Source organism: Microtus ochrogaster, unplaced genomic scaffold (genome assembly GCF_000317375.1).
Source record: "Microtus ochrogaster isolate Prairie Vole_2 unplaced genomic scaffold, MicOch1.0 UNK25, whole genome shotgun sequence".
In the NCBI taxonomy this organism is placed as follows: domain Eukaryota; kingdom Metazoa; phylum Chordata; class Mammalia; order Rodentia; family Cricetidae; genus Microtus; species Microtus ochrogaster.
Window position 1 is genome coordinate 1,471,057 of NW_004949123.1, and position 18,164 is coordinate 1,489,220.

At 45.3% G+C, this 18,164-nt stretch overlaps 2 protein-coding genes across 2 annotated transcripts in view; both read left to right on the forward strand.

The window, feature by feature from the left end:
* The window catches only part of Sort1 (sortilin 1), an 83,647-nt gene that overhangs the window by 7,476 nt on the left and 58,007 nt on the right, over window positions 1-18,164 (forward strand). The gene's annotated exons all lie outside the window — the stretch shown is intronic.
* Window positions 3,343-3,837, forward strand: LOC106144363 (peptidyl-prolyl cis-trans isomerase A-like). Its single transcript, XM_026789660.1, has one exon. It carries the CDS (start codon window positions 3,420-3,422, stop codon window positions 3,825-3,827), a length of 408 nt encoding a protein of 135 aa, XP_026645461.1. The 5' UTR covers window positions 3,343-3,419; the 3' UTR covers window positions 3,828-3,837.

Genomic DNA, 18,164 nt, shown 5'->3' on the forward strand with positions numbered 1-18,164 from the left:
CCTGTGTTAAGGTTTTACTCTGTCTTAAGCTCTGATGTTACACACTCCTGTGTTAAGGTTTTGCTGTGTGTTAAGCTCTGATGCTACTCCTGCCAGTTTTAAGCTTGGTTCAACTCCCTTAAGGACCAAGAGACTGAACTAGGAAAGGCAGTTTCAATTTAATTATTCTCACATGAAGTAGCTCTAAACATACGTTTATATGGCGCTTGCTCCTTGCAGGAGAGACCCAAAACATCAATTAGTACTATACAAAATACCCAAGATGTATCTTAATATGCAGACTTGAGTTATGGCTCTCCTCATTCATAACTCCTCATTCATGACTCCATGATCATGAAAAATTATTTTACTTCTCTTGCCCATCATAGTTGTTTTGTTTTGGTTTTGGTTTTTTAAACTAGAGAGACACACTCTTTGATTGTTCAGAGGGTCAAATCGGAAGTTTTATCGAAGTGCCATATTAAATGTAATGTACTAGGAGGTGCCCAGTGCATGAGCCTCTTACTATATGCTAATTAGAGCCCAGGGGTGTGTCTTAACAAAGCTAACCTATTGATGCCTTTGTACGGATTTTGGTGTTCAGAAGTGCTCCCCAGGAGTGCTCTGGGAAGGCGGGGTGGAGAGACCTGTGCAGGCCCTGAGACAGGAAGATAGGATGCCGGCTCTGGAGTGATGATGCTAAGACTAACTAATGTTTCCACGAAAGCACATTGAGAAGTAAAACTGACAGCTGTTCAGGGAAGAGGAGAGGGGCTCAGGCAGTGTGGGCAGAGCGTTTGGGAAGATCATCCGTGAAAGTGTTTTACTAGAAAGTGCTAGATCTGAGACCAGAGCTAGAGAAGCCAGAGGTGGCCCGGGAGAACCAGAAAGAGCATCCCTTTCAGAGTCTGCCCATTGCTGTGGGCTGAAGGGATGTACCCAGCAAGAGAGATGAATGGAGACAGGATGGCCCTGAGGTTCAGGGGCTCTAAAGAACACGTTTGGACTCTAGATATTATTTTTGAATTTGTACGCACGCGCACACACACACACACACACACACACACACACACACACACACACACACAGGACCACACATGCGATGGCAAGCATGTGAAGATCAGAGTCCTTCTTTCCTGCATCTTGTAGGAAGGCTCAAGCTCAGGTAATCGCCCGAGGACAATCACCTCTCTCTACCTGCTGAGCCATCTCACCAGCCCAAGGCTGGAGATCCTTAAATCACGCTGTGGAGTCACAGCGTGAGAAACCTAGATGCCCATGACCACATCTCTTTTGTTTGAATATTTATAAGCTCTGGGACAGGGTTGAATGCCAGCTGCTCCTGTGTTTCGCAGCTGGACTGGATTGTTAGGTATGTTAATTTGCCACCACCCTTGCATTTACTGTTGAAGCTGGCTGGCCTGTTGAGTCAGAGATTGTTAGGGCCTTGGCTGGTCACACACTTTCCTTCTATCGTGGAGGCTAGACGATCGCTCACTGGCTGAGAGCTGGGAGTGAACCCAGATGTCCCAACGTGATGCTGCATTTGGAAGTCCACAAACAGGTTTTAAATCAGTGCATCTCTCACAGAGGTAAAGCAAGGCAGTAGACTCCATGTCTACGTCGTGTAGCCGCGAGCCCCTCTCTGCTCCTTGAGGTCACAGTGCCCTCAGCGAGCGCAGTCTTTCTGAGCCTCCAGTCCCCTTTGCATAAAACGTAGTAATTACCATGGAGCTTGAAGAGAAAGCACAAGTGGATGTATTTTGGAAACCTTTAAGTGCCCTGTAAGTGTGACTAGTATAAATTCTTAGGAAGCTTGTTGATCTGTTGGAGCCTCCACAGGGCCCAGCTATCAGCTAAATGATCCTGATAAATACAGTCCCCGACCCAGCTCCCAAGAAACATGCATAAAAGGAACTGAATGAGGCAGATATGCGTTCCTCTCTTGGCAGGCTTGGTTGACAGGCTTGGGTGGGGGTGGCACGAGCGGGAGTGAGCCAAGATGGGCAGAAATGTAAGAAGCATATGTTACAGCGTTATTCTGTTTCTTACCTTTGTGATTACATCAAGTTTTAACTTGAGTTAATGCTTCAAGGTAGCTGTGGTGCAGGATCCCAGGTATCAGACCTGGGTTTGGACTTCACTGGTTACCATGAACAAACACATCAGTCTTTCTTAACCTCGTTTTTTTTTTTTTCATTGATTAAAAAAGAAAATCTAATACCTACTTCTAAGCAGTTATAATTTGAGATTTAGTGTGAATCCATCTTTTTTTCATACTTTTAAAAAACTGATTCTCTGTGAGTCATGCCATGCACCCCATCCCACTCATTTCCCCTCACCCTTGTAACACTGCCCCCACAAGGAAAAAAATCTCGCTGTGGAAGCTGCAGTGTGTCATGGCTTTTTGCACAAATGGCTTTACTTGAGAATGATCATTACAACGGATTGGTCTGGCTTGAGGCCTCTGGGTTCTGCTACACCATCAATACTGTACCCTCACTGAGACTCTTCGGATATCCTGTTGTGTCACAGAGATCCTACAGCTTGGTTCTGCAGGACTGGCCCCTTCCCCAGCTCCAGCAGCTCATAGGTGGGGTAGGTGTTGGGATGAGCCAGCTCAAAGCCCTGGATCTGGACCTCATAACTGAGTTGGTTGGTCAGCCCCCCAACTCTTCTGTGCCCATGCCACTGGGACCAGCTCTCGTGCGTGGCGCAGGCTAAAGGCAGGGCTAGCTCTCCCCCATGCCACTGGGACCAGCTCTCGTGCGTGGCGCAGGCTAAGGGCAGGGCTAGCTCTCCCCCATGCCGCTGGGACCAGCTCTCCTCTTATTGTCTTGTAGTTGTCTCTATGAACTTCTGATGCATTACCACTTAGATGCTTAAATATTTTACTCATACATAGTATTCTTGGGGAATTTAGGGTACTCACAGGAGCCAAGTCTGTATTAAGAAATATGTGTACTGGATTCTCAGTATCTCTAGATTCCATATCTATGAATTCAAAGTATTTTGTTTTTCCTCATTGTATCTATAAGCTGGGAAATAGTTCATCCCATAGAACACTTTCCAGGCAAGCACAGGGACCTGAGTTTGATCTCCAGAACCCACATGAAAAGCCAGGTGTGATGTACTAGACAGGCAAAGACATGATCCCTGAGGCTTCCTGGCCAGCCCATCTGCTTGGATGAGCAAGCTTCCAGTTCAGTGAAAAACCTTGTCTGGGAAAATAAGGTGGAGAGTGATTGTGTAAGAGAGTGGGTGTCGGCTTTGCAGACGGTCAACCCCACCGTGGCCAATGGCGAGCCCTTGGGCCGCGTCTCCTTCGAGCTGTTTGCAGACAAAGTTCCAAAGACAGCAGAAAACTTTTGTGCTCTGAGACTGGAGAGAAAGGATTTGGATATAAGGGTTCTTTCTTTCACAGGATTATTCCAGGATTCATGTGCCAGGGTGGTGACATCACATGCCATAATGGCACTGGTGGCAGATCCATCTACGGAGAAAAATTTGAGGATGAGAACTTCATCCTGAAGCAAACAGGTCCTGGCATCTTGTCCATGGCAAATGCTGGACCAAACACAAACGGTTCCCAGTTTTTAATCTGCACCACCAAGACTGAGTGGCTGGATGGCAAACATGTGGTCTTTGGGAAGGTGAAAGAAGGCATGAACATTGTGGAAGCCATGGAGCGTTTTGGGTCCAGGAATGGCAAGACCAGCAAGAAGATCACCATTTCCGACTGTGGACAGCTGTTAATTCTTTTGACTTGTGGACTTCTTACCCACCAGACCATTCCTTCTGTAGCTCAGGAGAGCACCCCAGCCCCATCTGCTCGCAGTACCCTGTAATCTCTGCTCTCACTGAAGTTCTTTGGGTTCCATATTTTCCTCATTCCCCTTCAAGTCTAGCTGGATTGCAGAGTTAAGTTTATGATTATGAATAAAAACTAAGTAAGAAAAAAAGAGAATGGATATCAACCTCTGGCCTCCACATGCGTGCGACACACATTTGCACCCACTCACAAACACATATACACCCATGCACCAAACACAAGAATGTACTCTCTCTCTCCTCTCTCTCTCTCCCTCCTCTCTCCTCTCTCTCTCTCTCACACACACACACACTCAAATTCTCTCTCCCTTTCTTTCTCTCTCTTACGCACACACACGTTGCATGTAAGTGAACATGTATGGACTTTTATTACTTATTCTCTAGACAAAAATCACAATTGGTGTTAGTCATTACAGATGGAGATGATTTACAGTATATTAGATGGGAATAAATAGAAAATTATATGTTAACACTCAATCATTTAATGTAAAGAACTTGAGCTTGGTAGATTTTATTATCCAAAGGAGACAGGGCCAATGCGCCTGGAACCAGCCCTTCTGGAATACATATGGGTGACCATGGTGCTTGGACTTGGTAAAGGAAAGAACCCGTTCCTCCCTCCCTCCCTCCTCACTCACTCCTTCCTCCTTCCCTTCCTTCCTTCTTTCCCTTGAGACAGGGTTTCTCTGTGTAGCCTTGGCTTGCCTGGAACTCACTTATAGACTGAACTGGCCTCAAACTCACAAGAGATGCACCTGCCTCTGCTCCCCAGTGGTGAGATTTAAAGTCTTGTGCCAGCTCATTCAGGAATATCCCTTCAAACTGACTTTCTGTGTTAAAAATATTTTTATTTATTCTTTGGCATACATGTGTATAATGTATCCTGATTGTGTCCACTCCCAACACCCCACTCAAACTGACTCTCTTGAAGCTATGGATGATGCAGGGGAATGGTGATCAAATACAAACAAGATACACACTTGTTTGGTTAAGATTGTTTCAGGTGTATAGTGAGTTTGAAGTAACTTACCATTCTGTGTAAAGACTGCTTGTAGTTTAGTAATAACTTCTCTTCCTTTGAGTTTCAGTTGATTAGTGACTGTAGGAACCTTACAGGTTTTTAGCATTTTGTCAGCCGGGCAGCCATGGCAGCTTTTCACCCTACTGGTGTCAGCAAGGATTAGAGTAACATCAACTAGGTGGCAGGTGCTTCTCAGGCCTGTGCTCGGCAGGGTGTTAGAACAGAAGGCTGAAGAAATTTGTTTATTATATGCATGTTTCTTTAACGAACGTCACAGCTTCTGGGCTTACTTTAATCCTCCATTCCAGTTAGAGTGACCTTAAGCTCTGCTGCTCACCGCCTTTGTTCTTGGCTCTCATCTTGTCTGAATGGCCTCCCAGTCCTGCCTGCTTCCGCCTGCGGCCTCCTGCACCAGCCACTTGTACCGTGTAGCGCAGTACTTAAAGCTTTCTGTCTCGTGTTCAGTTTGGTTTCTAAAGGCATTTTCCTCCTGATTGTAACCCTTTGAAGGCTGTATCATGGGTTCATTTTGCCTCACAGAGTGTTGTAGCAAAAGCAGCATTTAGGTGTGCTGTCTGGAGTTGGACAGATAGGACTTTGAGACCATGTCCTGTCACTTACCAGCTGTGTGACATTGGGCAGATTATTTAGCGTCTCTGAGCAACTTTCTTCCTTTATAAAGTAGAAGTGATGCTTTATAATAATATACAATATAATATGCATTAAAAATACGCAAATAAAAGGACTTGGAGAGATGGCTCAGGGCTTAAGAACACTGGCTGCTCTTCCAGAGGTCCTGAGTTCAATTCCCAGCAACCATATGGTGGCTCACAACCATCTGAAATGAGATCTGATGTCCTCTTGTGGCATGAAGGCATGCAGACAGAACACTCATACATTTAAAAAAAACATAAGTAATATATAATACTATTGTAATAAATGCCCTGTCAAGGGTCAGGGGATGTGGCTCAGCTGGTAGAGTGCTCACCTGACGTGAATGAGTGAGGCCCCAGCTTGATCCTCCCAGCACTCCAGAGGTGGAGGCCGGAGGACCAGAAGCTCAAGGGCACCACAGGGTACATAGGGAATCAAGAACAACGTGGGATACTGAGACCCTATTTAAAAAAAAAATTAAATGCTTTATTTATTTATTTATTTATTTTAGTCACCAGTGTTTTAAAGAGCACACTTGTGTTAGGCACTGTACTGGATCCCACATCCTGGGAGCTGACACAAAAAAACAGATAGCCCTCTGTCTTTATATTTTATAGCTCTGTGCTTTATGAATCAATGAAAAAATGGGCAACAATGTATAATTATAAATATGGAACCAAAGAAGCAGCCACAGGAAATTAACTGGCCCTTTATTTGGGACTCTTAAAGACTTGTTGAGCTGTTGTTTAAACTGATATGGAAGATGAATGGGATTCTGCCAGGAGGAATACCGCAGGCAGGGAACAGCATGTTCATCAGGCCTGGGGTAAGGAAGAGCTTGGTGTACCCAAGATCTGGAAGAAAGCCAGGGTGGCATGGCAGAGGGAGAGGGGCTAAGTCCCCACACCCATGTGTGAGCAGCCAGCTTTATGGTCCTGCCAACAGGGCCCAGCTAGCACATGGCTCTCTTTCATTGGCCTTGGTTGTAAAAAACGAAATGGTAAACACTGTGAGATGTCCCTCACTTACTGGGGAGGATTAGAAACGAATTGCTTCAAGAGATTGGATTTAAAAAAAAAAAAAGCCTGCTCCTTGAAGTGCCAAAGATTTTGTTCTTTTTAATGATTTTTTTTTCCTTAAAATTTCTTGGCCTTTTTAGTCGGTCTATCTCATGGCCTTGAAGCATTAAGAAGCTGGATCAGGCTACCCCAGAATTCACGTCACCTTAATGTGGTGTGTTGTTTAATGCCTACAGGGCTATCCAAAGATACAGGGCTGTTTTCTCCAGTATTGACTGGCCTGTATTCTCGGGCTTAGCACTGCAGTCTGCTTGCTTAAGATTTTGTTTGCTTGTTTGTTCTGCAAAAGCCCTCTTCTCCTCGCCATGTCCTGCCCCTTCCTGCTGCTGTCCCTGGCCGTCTCGAGGTGCACCGCTCCCCAGATTTAATTTGTTTCTCCCATAGGCAAAGAGGGCAGATTTAGGTGAACAGAATTAGAATGATAGCGTGCAGTTTTCCCACGCAGGGCTAAAGCAGAACTTCTTAATGCATAGCTTCATGGCTCATGCATCGTGCTGCACCGGAGGTCTGCAGCACTTCCATCCCAGAGTGTCCTGCTCCTCCGAGTATCCAGATAATGCAGGTAGCTCTTGTAGCATGGGTATTGGGATTGGGGGGCCACTTTGTTGATTTCAAAACAAAAGATCCCCAGCTCCTTAGCCGTTGGAGGGAAACCGCAAGGCTAACGCATTGCTGAGTCACAGAACAGCAGTGCTCTGCAAGCAGAGACGTCGCCACTGCCACTGCGGCTCCCTCCCCCCACCGGGCTGTCAGGCAGCATTGCCCAAGTTCACAGGGCTTCTGGCAGAGCTGAAAATAAACCCGGGCCACCTGATTATTAGCCCAGTGTTCTCCCTATCATCCTGCCTCTCCGAGAACTCTGAATAATTGAATAGATTTTGAAAACTTGCATTTTTTTTAATGTCTAGGTTGGTTTTTTTTTTTTTCATTTCTAAGAATAGCTTCCATGAGAACTGGAACATTTGTGATCTTATTTTTGGCCCGTGTTTTCCGATTCCAGCAATGCCTTGTTTGACAGAACTAAATTCTGTAAAAATTGTCTTCCTGCCCACAAAAGTGTTGGTTGCAGACCTTTCCTGCATGTCATGCATCCGGTCCCTGCGTCCTCTTGTTGGCATTTAGTAGCTTGACTCTGGATTCCCAGGCTCACCCATGAAAGCTATGACACTGGATGGAGGAGGAGGATTCATTTTCACCCTCAAGGAAATGGATTGCCAGGAGGGATGATCTGTGCCTCCTTCCCCCCCAGTTGGTCCCTGGGCTAGGCAGGAAGCGTGTTCTTAAAGCCGCGTTCCATGCAGACAGGCATCGTGTGCAGATTGTCTGACATGTTTAGCCCTAGTGCTTACATTTCTGCAGCAGAGAAGTCTGTTTACAGAATCCGAGTACACAGACCCAGAACCTGTTTTATCCCTGCTTCTCCCCCAGGGCTCAGAATAGGCTCAAGCACATGGTGGCTTCAGCCCAATGCTACATACAGCCCAATAGTCGGCCCTTTGCATTCACAGATTCAACTAATTTTGAATTTAAAAATTTCAGAAATTTTTTTTGCCTATACTGAACATATACAGATGTTTTTGTTGTCAGGATGTCTTCAATAACCTGGTGCGACTATTTATTGTATTTAGCATTTACATCATATAGTTAATCTAGAGTGGATTTAAGGAGCAGGGGATATGTGGGATTGTGTCTAAACATTATGACATTGGATTTAAGGAACTTGAGCATCATAGATGTGGTATCCACAGGGGTCCATCCCCCACAGATACTGATGGGGCACGGTTTGTTGAAGGAAGGCGAGTCTCCTCTTTACTTGCCAAGAGAGGCTGCTCCTGACCTTAAGATGGCAGAGCCATCTGCAAGTGCCTCAGCCTGCAGCCCACTCTGGTAAGCTGGTCTCAGGCTCACTGGAGCAAGTGTTAAATCTTTCAGCATTTGACTTTTAAATCAGGTGTAACTAGATAGGCACAGATTTCTCATGATTGAGTTTTGCCAAGCAAAATGACTCTATGGACCAGCATCAAGTTCTCCCAGCTTATAGTAGCAGTGACTTAATTAGGCTTCCAGTTTAATTAGATGTGAAGATGAGATCATTTCTGTTAAGTATTGTGTTTTGTAGGTCTGTCTTCACCTGTGACAGAACCACGGATTATCCACATGACTGCAGAAGGGGACATTGTGTTTCCCATGGTCTGATGTGTGTGGGCCTCCTGAGCTAAGTCGGCAGGAAGTGGGTGGGTGAGGCTGGCATCATCAGCTCTGAGATGGGCATCGTCAGAGACTGGAGCAACATACTGTCCCTAATTTCTAGCATGGTTAGAAAGGTTTCCTGAAAACCTGTTCCACAGTCAGATGATAACTACTGATGCCCGCCAGAGAGTTCCTGCTGCCCAGAGCTCCCCTGGTTCCCAGAGTTCCAACAGAGTGAACAGAAAGCTCAGAGAGTGAGCAGGCAGGTAGATCAGTGCGTCTGTGAGTGACAGGGTCGGGAAGTGAATTCAGCAATCTGCCTTTCATGGAGGCTGCCTGTGTTCTTCAGACTCCGTGTGGCAGGGGTTCTGTGAGCCTGTCCTTAAGTCTTCTGATGCATCCGTCTGTTAGCCAGGGTGACAAAATAAGAGTAAACTGATACAGGCCATGGCTGGACAAATGGCTCATTTCCCTAAAGAGCATTTGCTGCTCTTCCAGAGCGTCCAAGTTGAGTTCACAGCACATTGGGTGGCGCACAAACCACATAGCGCTGAAAGCGATAAACAGGCGCATGTCCCATAAATCCTACTGTTCATATTTTATCTTATTTTATGTATATGGGTGTCTTGCCAGTATGTATGTCTGTGTACCACATGTGTGCCTGGTGCCTGCAGAGGCCAGAAGAGAGTGTTGGGTCCCCTGGAGCTGGGGTTACAGACATTTCAGGGCTACCATGTGAGTGTTGGCAATCAAACTCATGCCGTTCGTAGTTTAAATGGAATTCTTCCAGATATTTCTTTTTCAATAAGAAAGGATTGTGGAAAAAAAATTTTCATGGGTAACACAATGTCCACTTCTGCGGTCATGTGGATAACACGTGGTTCTGTCTGACCCAGGCTGACCTTGAATTTGTGATCTTACTGCCTCTACCTTGCAAATGCTATAGTTACAGGCCTGCCTCCCTACACCTGATGAGATCCTTGCTTTTTCTGGTTGATTTGAAAACTCTAAATCTAACAATATTTTGTCAAAGCACCAATAATTTTTCCAAGCTTTTTTCAACCTTCTCTTTGGAGTATAAATATATAATTTCAAATTATAATTTTCAAAAATAGTCCAAGTAAATCCTTATAGGTTCTGGGTTTTGTATCATTTTTGCCCACAGTCTTCTGAAGAATTATAGACGTATTCACTCTGTTCCAGCATGCTTAAACCTCTGCTCCATTTAGAACAGGAGAGGGAAGTTAAGAGTCAGCATTTTACGTATTCCTCAGCTCCTTGCCACTGACCGGAAGTGCTACCCTTGTCATCTGCTAAAAGAAACCGTGTCCACTCCTGCTCTGCTCTGTCCCAGTGATCTCTCTCATCTGTTCCTAGGCCAGTAGCTGGAACAGGAAATGAATAAATCTTTCTGGAAGCTGCAAGCATTTCATGTTCACTTGCTCCTAAAAGAATCAGCCTGATCTTGGCTGACCTCTTGACTGGTGGGCTCCGGCATGCTGTACGGTTGAGTACCTGACCCACTACTCTGTGTTTCCTCTGGAGTCTAGTTTGGGCTGAGTAATAAACAGCATATTTACAAAGTTTTTAATTTTATTTATTCTGGCCTTTTTCTGGAGCATGCACTTGGTTGACCGAACAGCTCATGTTCTCTTCGTGCTGAATTATTTACCTCTTCAGGGTTCTAGGTTAGACTGATAACCTGTTGTCTACCAGAGAGAGAGTTACTGCAGCTTGTCCTACATTTTAGGGACTGTGTACAACCAACAGGTAAATTTAAGAAAAAAAAATTAAAACCAGGATCTTGTTACCTACCTGGAGCTGGCCTTGAACTAATTTCTCCTGCCTGGACCTGCAGAGTGCTGTCATAGGTTTATGCCCACCACAGTGGCCATGACATCTTTTTTACAATATAGCTTAAGATAGACACTCATTCATTTTTCTGTTTGCTGGCTTCCATACTCCTAAATGTTATTATAAAGTTTGGGATTTTACTTCTAGAATATTCACTGGGAATACCATAAGAGCTTTTGAGTTTCCCTGAAAGAATTATTGTGGTGATGGTGCACGCCTCTAATGCCAGCACTCAGGAGGCAGAGACAGGCGTACATGTGTGAGTTCGAGGCCAGCCTGGTCTACAGAGTGAGTTTCTGGACAGACAGGGCTGATACAGAGAAACCCTGTCTCGAAAACAATGACAACAACAATTTAAAAAAAAATTCTTTTGTCTTTGAAGTTTTTCTAGCTACAAAGCTTTATTTTCTGCTATTATATATATATTCCTTTCTTGATTAGAATAAATGAGCCAATGGGTCGATTATTTTCAGCCCACTCCACTACTGAACGTCATTCCTGGCTGATGAATGACACATGGCCTCCTCTCAGCTGTCACTGGGTCTTTTAAGCAGCAATACTCTTTCTCAAGCATCAGAAATTTTTTTCCTGTGTTTTCATTCTCTTTCTGGTTTAAACTTAATGTGATTTATTCTGACCTTGAAATTATTTTAACGTATGGTTATTAGCATTTACTGTCTGCTTAGCTCTACTTGGTGATATTAATAACATTTCACTTGTGTTTTCTACACCAATTATTTGTCTTGTTGCTTACAAAACACTGGACTGAGCAGCTCAGAGGAGGCGGCGTTGGCCTTCCTCAATTGGAGGGTACATGCCCATCATGATGGGGAGTCGTGGCTAGCAGGCGCTTGGTTACATTGCATCCCAGTCAGGAAGCAGAGAGAGATAAATGCCGGTGTTCCGCTTGTTTCTCCTTGTTCTTTCATCCTAGCCCAAGTACAGGAAATAGAGGCTCCCACATGTGGGCAGCTCTTCCCACCTCTAAGAACCTCATCTACAGATGTCTCACAGATAGGACCAGGAGATTTGTTGCCATGCCGATTCTAAATCCTATCAAGTTGACAATCGAGATGAACCCTCCCTGTCACCTTTGGAAGGTTTTCAGAAGACTTGCATCTATGCCCCTGTGTGTTCCACCTGTGAACCTGCCTTCCAGCATCCGTTCCCACCTGTCTGTGTACTCAGGTCTTCATTTGTACCACATCGTGATGTCTGCATCAAGACTTCGTGAAATAGCCCAGAGGGTGCAGAGCACTGGCCTAGCAGATACAGGGCCCTCTGTCCAACTGGATTAAAAACATTTGAAAAGTGAACAAATATGAAAATAGTCTTAATACGAGAAATGACCATACAAGCTATAAGATTAATATCTAGAAAGAGATCACCTTGAGCGTTGGTAGCTATGGACTAGAACAGCCAGGTTTTTGTTTTTGTTTTTTCAGAAAGATTGGACTCAGGTACCTTCAGATCTTTCCCACTGGTTCAGACCCTTCCTTATCACTTCAAAAGGAAAACATTGAAGCTGGGCAAGCTGGCACCTGTCTGTAATCACATTACTCAGGAAGCCATTTGTAGGTAGGGGATTTGTAAGTTCAAGACCAGCTTGGACTATAGCAAGACCTTGTCCCAAATATATGTGCGCACGCGCGTGTGTGTATGCATATATATGTGTGTGTGTTTGTATATATATTAGATTATAAGATAGCATTTTGACTGGGGCTGCAGGTTTGGGCTGTCATGTCTGTCTGCCCCCCCCCCCTTAGCTCTTGGTTTGTCTTGTTCTTTAGGGAAAAAACTCTACTGTCGCCCTTGTTCCTTTGTATGTAGGCATCTTCTGGACATTTACAGGATTTTTCTCCCCAGTGGCTTCAGACAATTTGAGAATGATGAGCCGTGATGTGGTTTTCATCATCTTTCCTGTGCTGAGGGTCTGGAAGTTTGTCTAATCTCTGGTTTTATAGCTTTAATCAAAATGAAGGAGTTTGGTTGTTTTTTGGGATGGGGTCTTGCTAAGTAACACTGGCGGGCCTGGAGCTTACAGAGATATGCCTGCCTCAGCCTCCTGAATTCCGGGATTAAATTGGGAGCTATTTGTTTCTTTTTTCTGTCCCCGTACCCCAATCCTTCCCTCGATGTCAGGTCTGTCTGTGTAACTCCCTGTGTCAGTGCATCTGTCAGATTGCTTGACGCTACCGTACAGCTCAGTGCCGCTCTCTTCATTTTCTCCACGCTCATTTCTCTGTTTCCACTTCACTTGATTATACTGGTATTTCCTCAAGTTCTCTAGCTCATCTTTATTGTCTAGACACCTTTTGATCCTGTTGTCAAGTTGGGAGCGTAGGCCCCAGTCCCTCACATCTATACCAGCCCCCAGGCCTGGTCTGGACTCCAAATCCCAGCAGGCCAGGTCAGGACCACTCCCCAGGGTATTTAAGTGATCCCCCAAAAGAGGAACACGTGGTCTCTCTTTCTTCCTCCCGGGGGTCATGTTCCCGCTGCTTCCCGGTTCCCCCTCGGGGCCACCCCAGAGTGCAGATCTTCCATTAAACCTGGATATTTCTTAATTTAGCTTGTTTTGATTTGACTTGATTGGAAATTTTTGTGTCGTCAGGGAGCTCGCGTTAAGAAATATTCCTAACACTTATCCCTGTTTTATTTTTTGTTGTACACTTGGTAATTCTTTTTTCTACAAATCTGGCTTGGGCATTTTCCTTTTCTGTTCTCTTCTCTCATTTTTCTCCTCTTTTCTTTTGTTAGACATTGTCTCCCTATGTAGTACAGGGTGACCTCAAAGTTGAGACCCTCCTGCCTCCATCTCCCAAGTACTGGAGACATAGGCCTGTGCCACCACAGTCAGCAGATTTGGGTGTTTTTAAAATATATCTTGTGTGTCTTTATTAATTCTTGAGCACCTGGAATACAGTTAACAATTATTTTGATGCCATGTATACCAATTCTATTACTTGTATTTCTGGGTATTTTGGGTTTTTTTTTTCATTACTACTGGTTCTGTTTTCTTGCTCTTTGTATGTCTGCATTTTTTATTGAATCTTGGATATTGTGATATTTGTTTTGTTTAGTCTTTCAAGTCAGGGTTTCTCTGTGTAACTATCCTGGTTGTCCTGGAACTCACTCTGTAGACCAGGCTGGCCTTGAACTCACAGAGATCCACTCCCTCTGCCTTCCGAGTACTAGAATTAAAGGAGCGTGCTACCACTGTCTGACTGGATATTGTGATTTTTTTCCTCAGATTTATTTTATTTTTGTAAAATTCTCTCTCTCTCTCTCTCTCTCTCTCTCTTTCTCTCTCTCTCTCTCTCTCTCTCTCTGTGTCTGTCTGTGTGTGTGTGTGTGTGTGTGTGTGTGTGTGTAGGTGCATGTAGGTGGCCACAGAGGCCGGCGGCATCAAATTCCCTGTAAGTTGGAATCATAGGTGGCTGCAGACCATCTGATATTGGGGCTTGGACTCAAACTCAGCTCCTCTTGAAGAACAGTACGAGCTCTTAATCACTGAACCCTTTCTCCAACCCAAAATATTATTAATTTTATCATAATAAATGACTTAGGCATTTTTGTATTATATTCTTTTTAATTAAAAATGTTATATTTAACACATGTATGCGGGGAAACCAGAAGACAATTTGTGGGATTCCATCTGTCCTTCCAGCATGTGGGTCCCAGGGACTGAACTTAGGTTCTCACGCTTGGTGCTCAGTGCCTACTGAGATGATACCTTGCTGTCCTGTGCATGTTCTTGAACACAGTAGCTTTCTGGGACACAGTCGTTTTTACATGCTACAGTAAAGTTTTCTAAGTGCTCCATCCTCTTGCCAGGTGAAGTCTTTCTCTGTGAGTCTGGGGGACAAGACATGTTGCTGGTTCTGAGTGGGGTCCAGATACTGTCCTCTCTGGACCCCATAGTTGACTCCCAGCTCTTGGGCATTTTCCTCACACAGATGTATACTGGTTGGTCTTCCTCAAAGACTTGGCTGGTTGGCTAGCCCCTGTCAGTTTTCTGTTGCCATAACTCAATGCTACAGCCTGGATATTCTTAATAGATGCGTATTCAGCACACAGTTGCAGATGCTGGAAACCATCAAGGCATCTGGTGTTTGCGTCTTGCTGCAGCATAGCATGCAGAGGGCCTCATCTCATGATGAAACAGAGCAGATACTCTGGCTTACAAGTTCGTCCTATTCTTGGGGAGCTGTTAATGTCACCACAGGGACTCTACTAATTCTTATTACCTCCTAGAAGAGCTCTCAGTGGGTGTGGTCAAACCACCACAGCCCTCCCAAGTTCTCTTTCAGTACATCTCTCCCTCTCTAGTCTTCCACCCTGTGAACTCTGGCCTTTGGTTTTCCCACAATAACATGGCTTTTATTTTGTTTTTGTTTTTTTGTTTTGTTTTTTGGGACAGAGTTTCTCTGTGTAACCCTGGCTGTCCTGGAACTTGCTCTGAAAACCAGGCTGGCCTCGAATCCGTCTGTCTCTGCCTCCTGAATGCTGGGACTAAAGGTGTGTGCCACCACTGCCCAGCTAACATGGTTTCTGGTTTCCACATACAACGGGTTTCATTTAGTGTGTCTTCAGCATAGGTCCCCTTTCTAACACCTGGAAATCCCAAGGCTTAAACTATGGACTTCATAGGACCCTCTGTTTGTTTATCTCCTTCTGTGGACCGTTGTCCTTCACCCGCTGTGTGGTAGCTAGTAAACCTGCTTCACATGGACTGTTCTTCTGTGTTTTCGAGGGAGCGGGGCGTGAAAATACCTGCCATCCTCTTGGCCAGCCGCAGAAAACCCCTTTAGGAACAGAAATCTGATCTCCATCTTCATGATTGTTGGGGGGAAATTTTCACTCCCTCCTCCTTTTTAGGGCTTCTCAAGGGCTGTTAAAGAGAATAGATTGGCCGGGCATGGCGGTACACGCCTCCCAGGACAAGGAAGGCAGAGACAGGCAGGTCTCTATAAATTCAAAATCTTGGTTCACAAATTGAGTTTCAGATCAGTCAGAGCTACACAGTGAGACCCTGTCTTTAAAAAAAGAAAAGAAAGCCGGGCGGTGGTGGCGCATGCCTTTAATCCCAGCACTCTGGAGGCAGAGGCAGGCAGATCTCTGTGAGTTTGAGGTCAGCCTGGTCTACAAGAGCTAGTTCCAGGACAGGCACCAAAGCTACAGAGAAACCCTGTCCCGGAAAAAAAAAGAAAAGAAAAGAAGAGTCGGGAATGGTGAGTCTTTAATCCCAGTACTCAGGAGGCAGAGGCAGGCGGATCTCTATGAGTTCAAGGTCAGCCAGGTCTATAGAGTGAGTTCCAGGACAGGAAGGGCTACACAGAGAAACTCTATCTTGAAAAATCAAAAAAGAAAAGAAAACTAGAGTCCATCTTTGTTGAGCACTTCCCACACACTCCGCTGTCTGTATCAGCTGTTAAAACGTGGGGACTCCATCTCTGCACCAGGTGAGCTTCAGATCTAGGGAGAGGATGACAGGGCCGGACTTGTGGAAAGTGACTGGAACAGCTCCTGATGCCAGCCCGAGCTCCATCCATGCGCACAAACGGCACTCATGTAACGCTCACCCACAGGATAGGATTAGATTAGAATCTGTGGCCTTTTGCCACAGTGGGGAATTAGTCCCTAACCAGGGCCAGGTTGTCCAGCCTTTCCTTAACACTGTGTTTCTTCCCTGTGAACGAGCAGGACTGAATCCGGACTCTGGGTGCCACAGTCAAAAGAAGCAGGAGAGAGTTCATTTCACCTTACAGCTTAACAGCCCACGGTGGGGAGAACCATGCAGGAACTGAAACAGACCCCATTCAGAGACCTTTCTAATAACCTGGGGAATGCCTGCTGGGGTAGCATTGACCACAGCGAGCTAGGCCTCCTCCAGCCATTAGCAATCAAGAAGATGCCCCCACAGACCTGCCCACCGGCCAATCTGATCTAGCAAGTCCTCAGATAAGGGCCCCTCTTCCCAGAGGTTTCTAATTTGTGTTGACAAAAACTGACCACCAGAGCCTGCAATCTCTCGGACAATCTCCCGGATCTGCCTTCTTTCCATGGGAACTTTTTTCCCCTGCTTGAGCTCTGGCCCTGCTGTCAGATCTGATTTCGTTTTCTCTTTTAATTTCGGGATGTAATGAGTATGTTAGAGCATGGAATACAACAGATGAGTCACATCTTATGTAGGCAGATGAGTGTTTCGATGGGCTTGTACATTTTCAAAAGCAAATGTTAAATGGTTAATGGGAAGGGGTGGGACAGAAGGTCAAGGGTAACAGAAAGCCACAATTACAGTTAATAAGTCTGCCCTGTATTTTCAAGGGAGCGCTTCAACATAAGCTAGGTCAATTACCGTTTTAGTTGTTTAGAGGAGGGCGAGGTTGCCAGTGGCATCCCGTTGCTCTTGTTTCTAGACTGAGCAGTAAGAAGATGTGGATAATGTGTGTTCACGCACCGAGTCTGTGTGCAGAATACTGTATAAAAAGGGCAAACGCTGGCCCTTATTGTCTCAAACTAACAAATCTATGGTCTGACGAAGACAACCAAGAGCCCCAGTGCAGTGGTAATGAAAGTCTCCGTTTATTCTGTCAGCTGTTATACCAGACCCTCCCTTGGGGGGGTGGGGTACTCATGTTTAGGTGATGATCAGTACAGGTGGTACCCTGGCTAGCCCTGCTCCTCTTCAAGGGACTCATTGCCGTAATGTCAGACACTGTCTTGTCTCCTGAGAGAGCGTGTGGTCTTGCTCTGTGTGAGACATGTAAGGCGCACTGTCGTTCTGTGAGGTTCTTGTTCCAAGAGTCTCTAGGAGCCCTGCTTTCCCTCAGATGTTCAGCGAGTTGTGTATGAATAGCCCTTCTGTCCCTCGGTGGCTTCTAGCTAGGCCCGAGCACCCGAGAGTTAACCAGCGTTTACTGAGCGAGCCCTGTGCGCAGCGAGAGTACTATTTATGGAGCGTGTTCAGCAGGGTCTTTTGACCTCAAAGGCACTTTACATTCAGAGGGGAAATGGCACAGACGGACTTAGAGCCCAGTCAGGCCCACAGAGAAAATTAGGAGATAAGTGAAGCAGTTTGTGTTCAGGGTTCTTCCTCTCCCTCTTCCTCTGTTGGGATTGGTGGCTTGAATGACTGAGGAGCTGGCATCAGACCGTTTATAGGCATGCTCTATTTTGAGATGGAGGTTGTGGTTTGGGAAGAATATGTTATAATCATTTTCAACAAATGCTTATTGAGTGTGCACACAGAACACCAAGAAATAGAAAGGTCCCCCTCTGCTGGAAACTGGGCTCACATCTGGGAACACTGGACACATTGAGGGTACATAGGTGGAATTGGATATTTCTTCCTAAGGAAAAGGCACAGTCATCAACCTTTGCAGAAGTAGGTGCTGAGCTACCACAGAGTGGGGTTTAGGGCAGTGACATATGTCAGGAAAAGGAAGGACCTTGATTTTCATTTTGTTTTATATTGCTTTCGGGTTTTTGAGACAGTCTCATATAGTCCACATTGGCCTTTTATAAGCTTGATGATTAGCTCAAACTCCTAA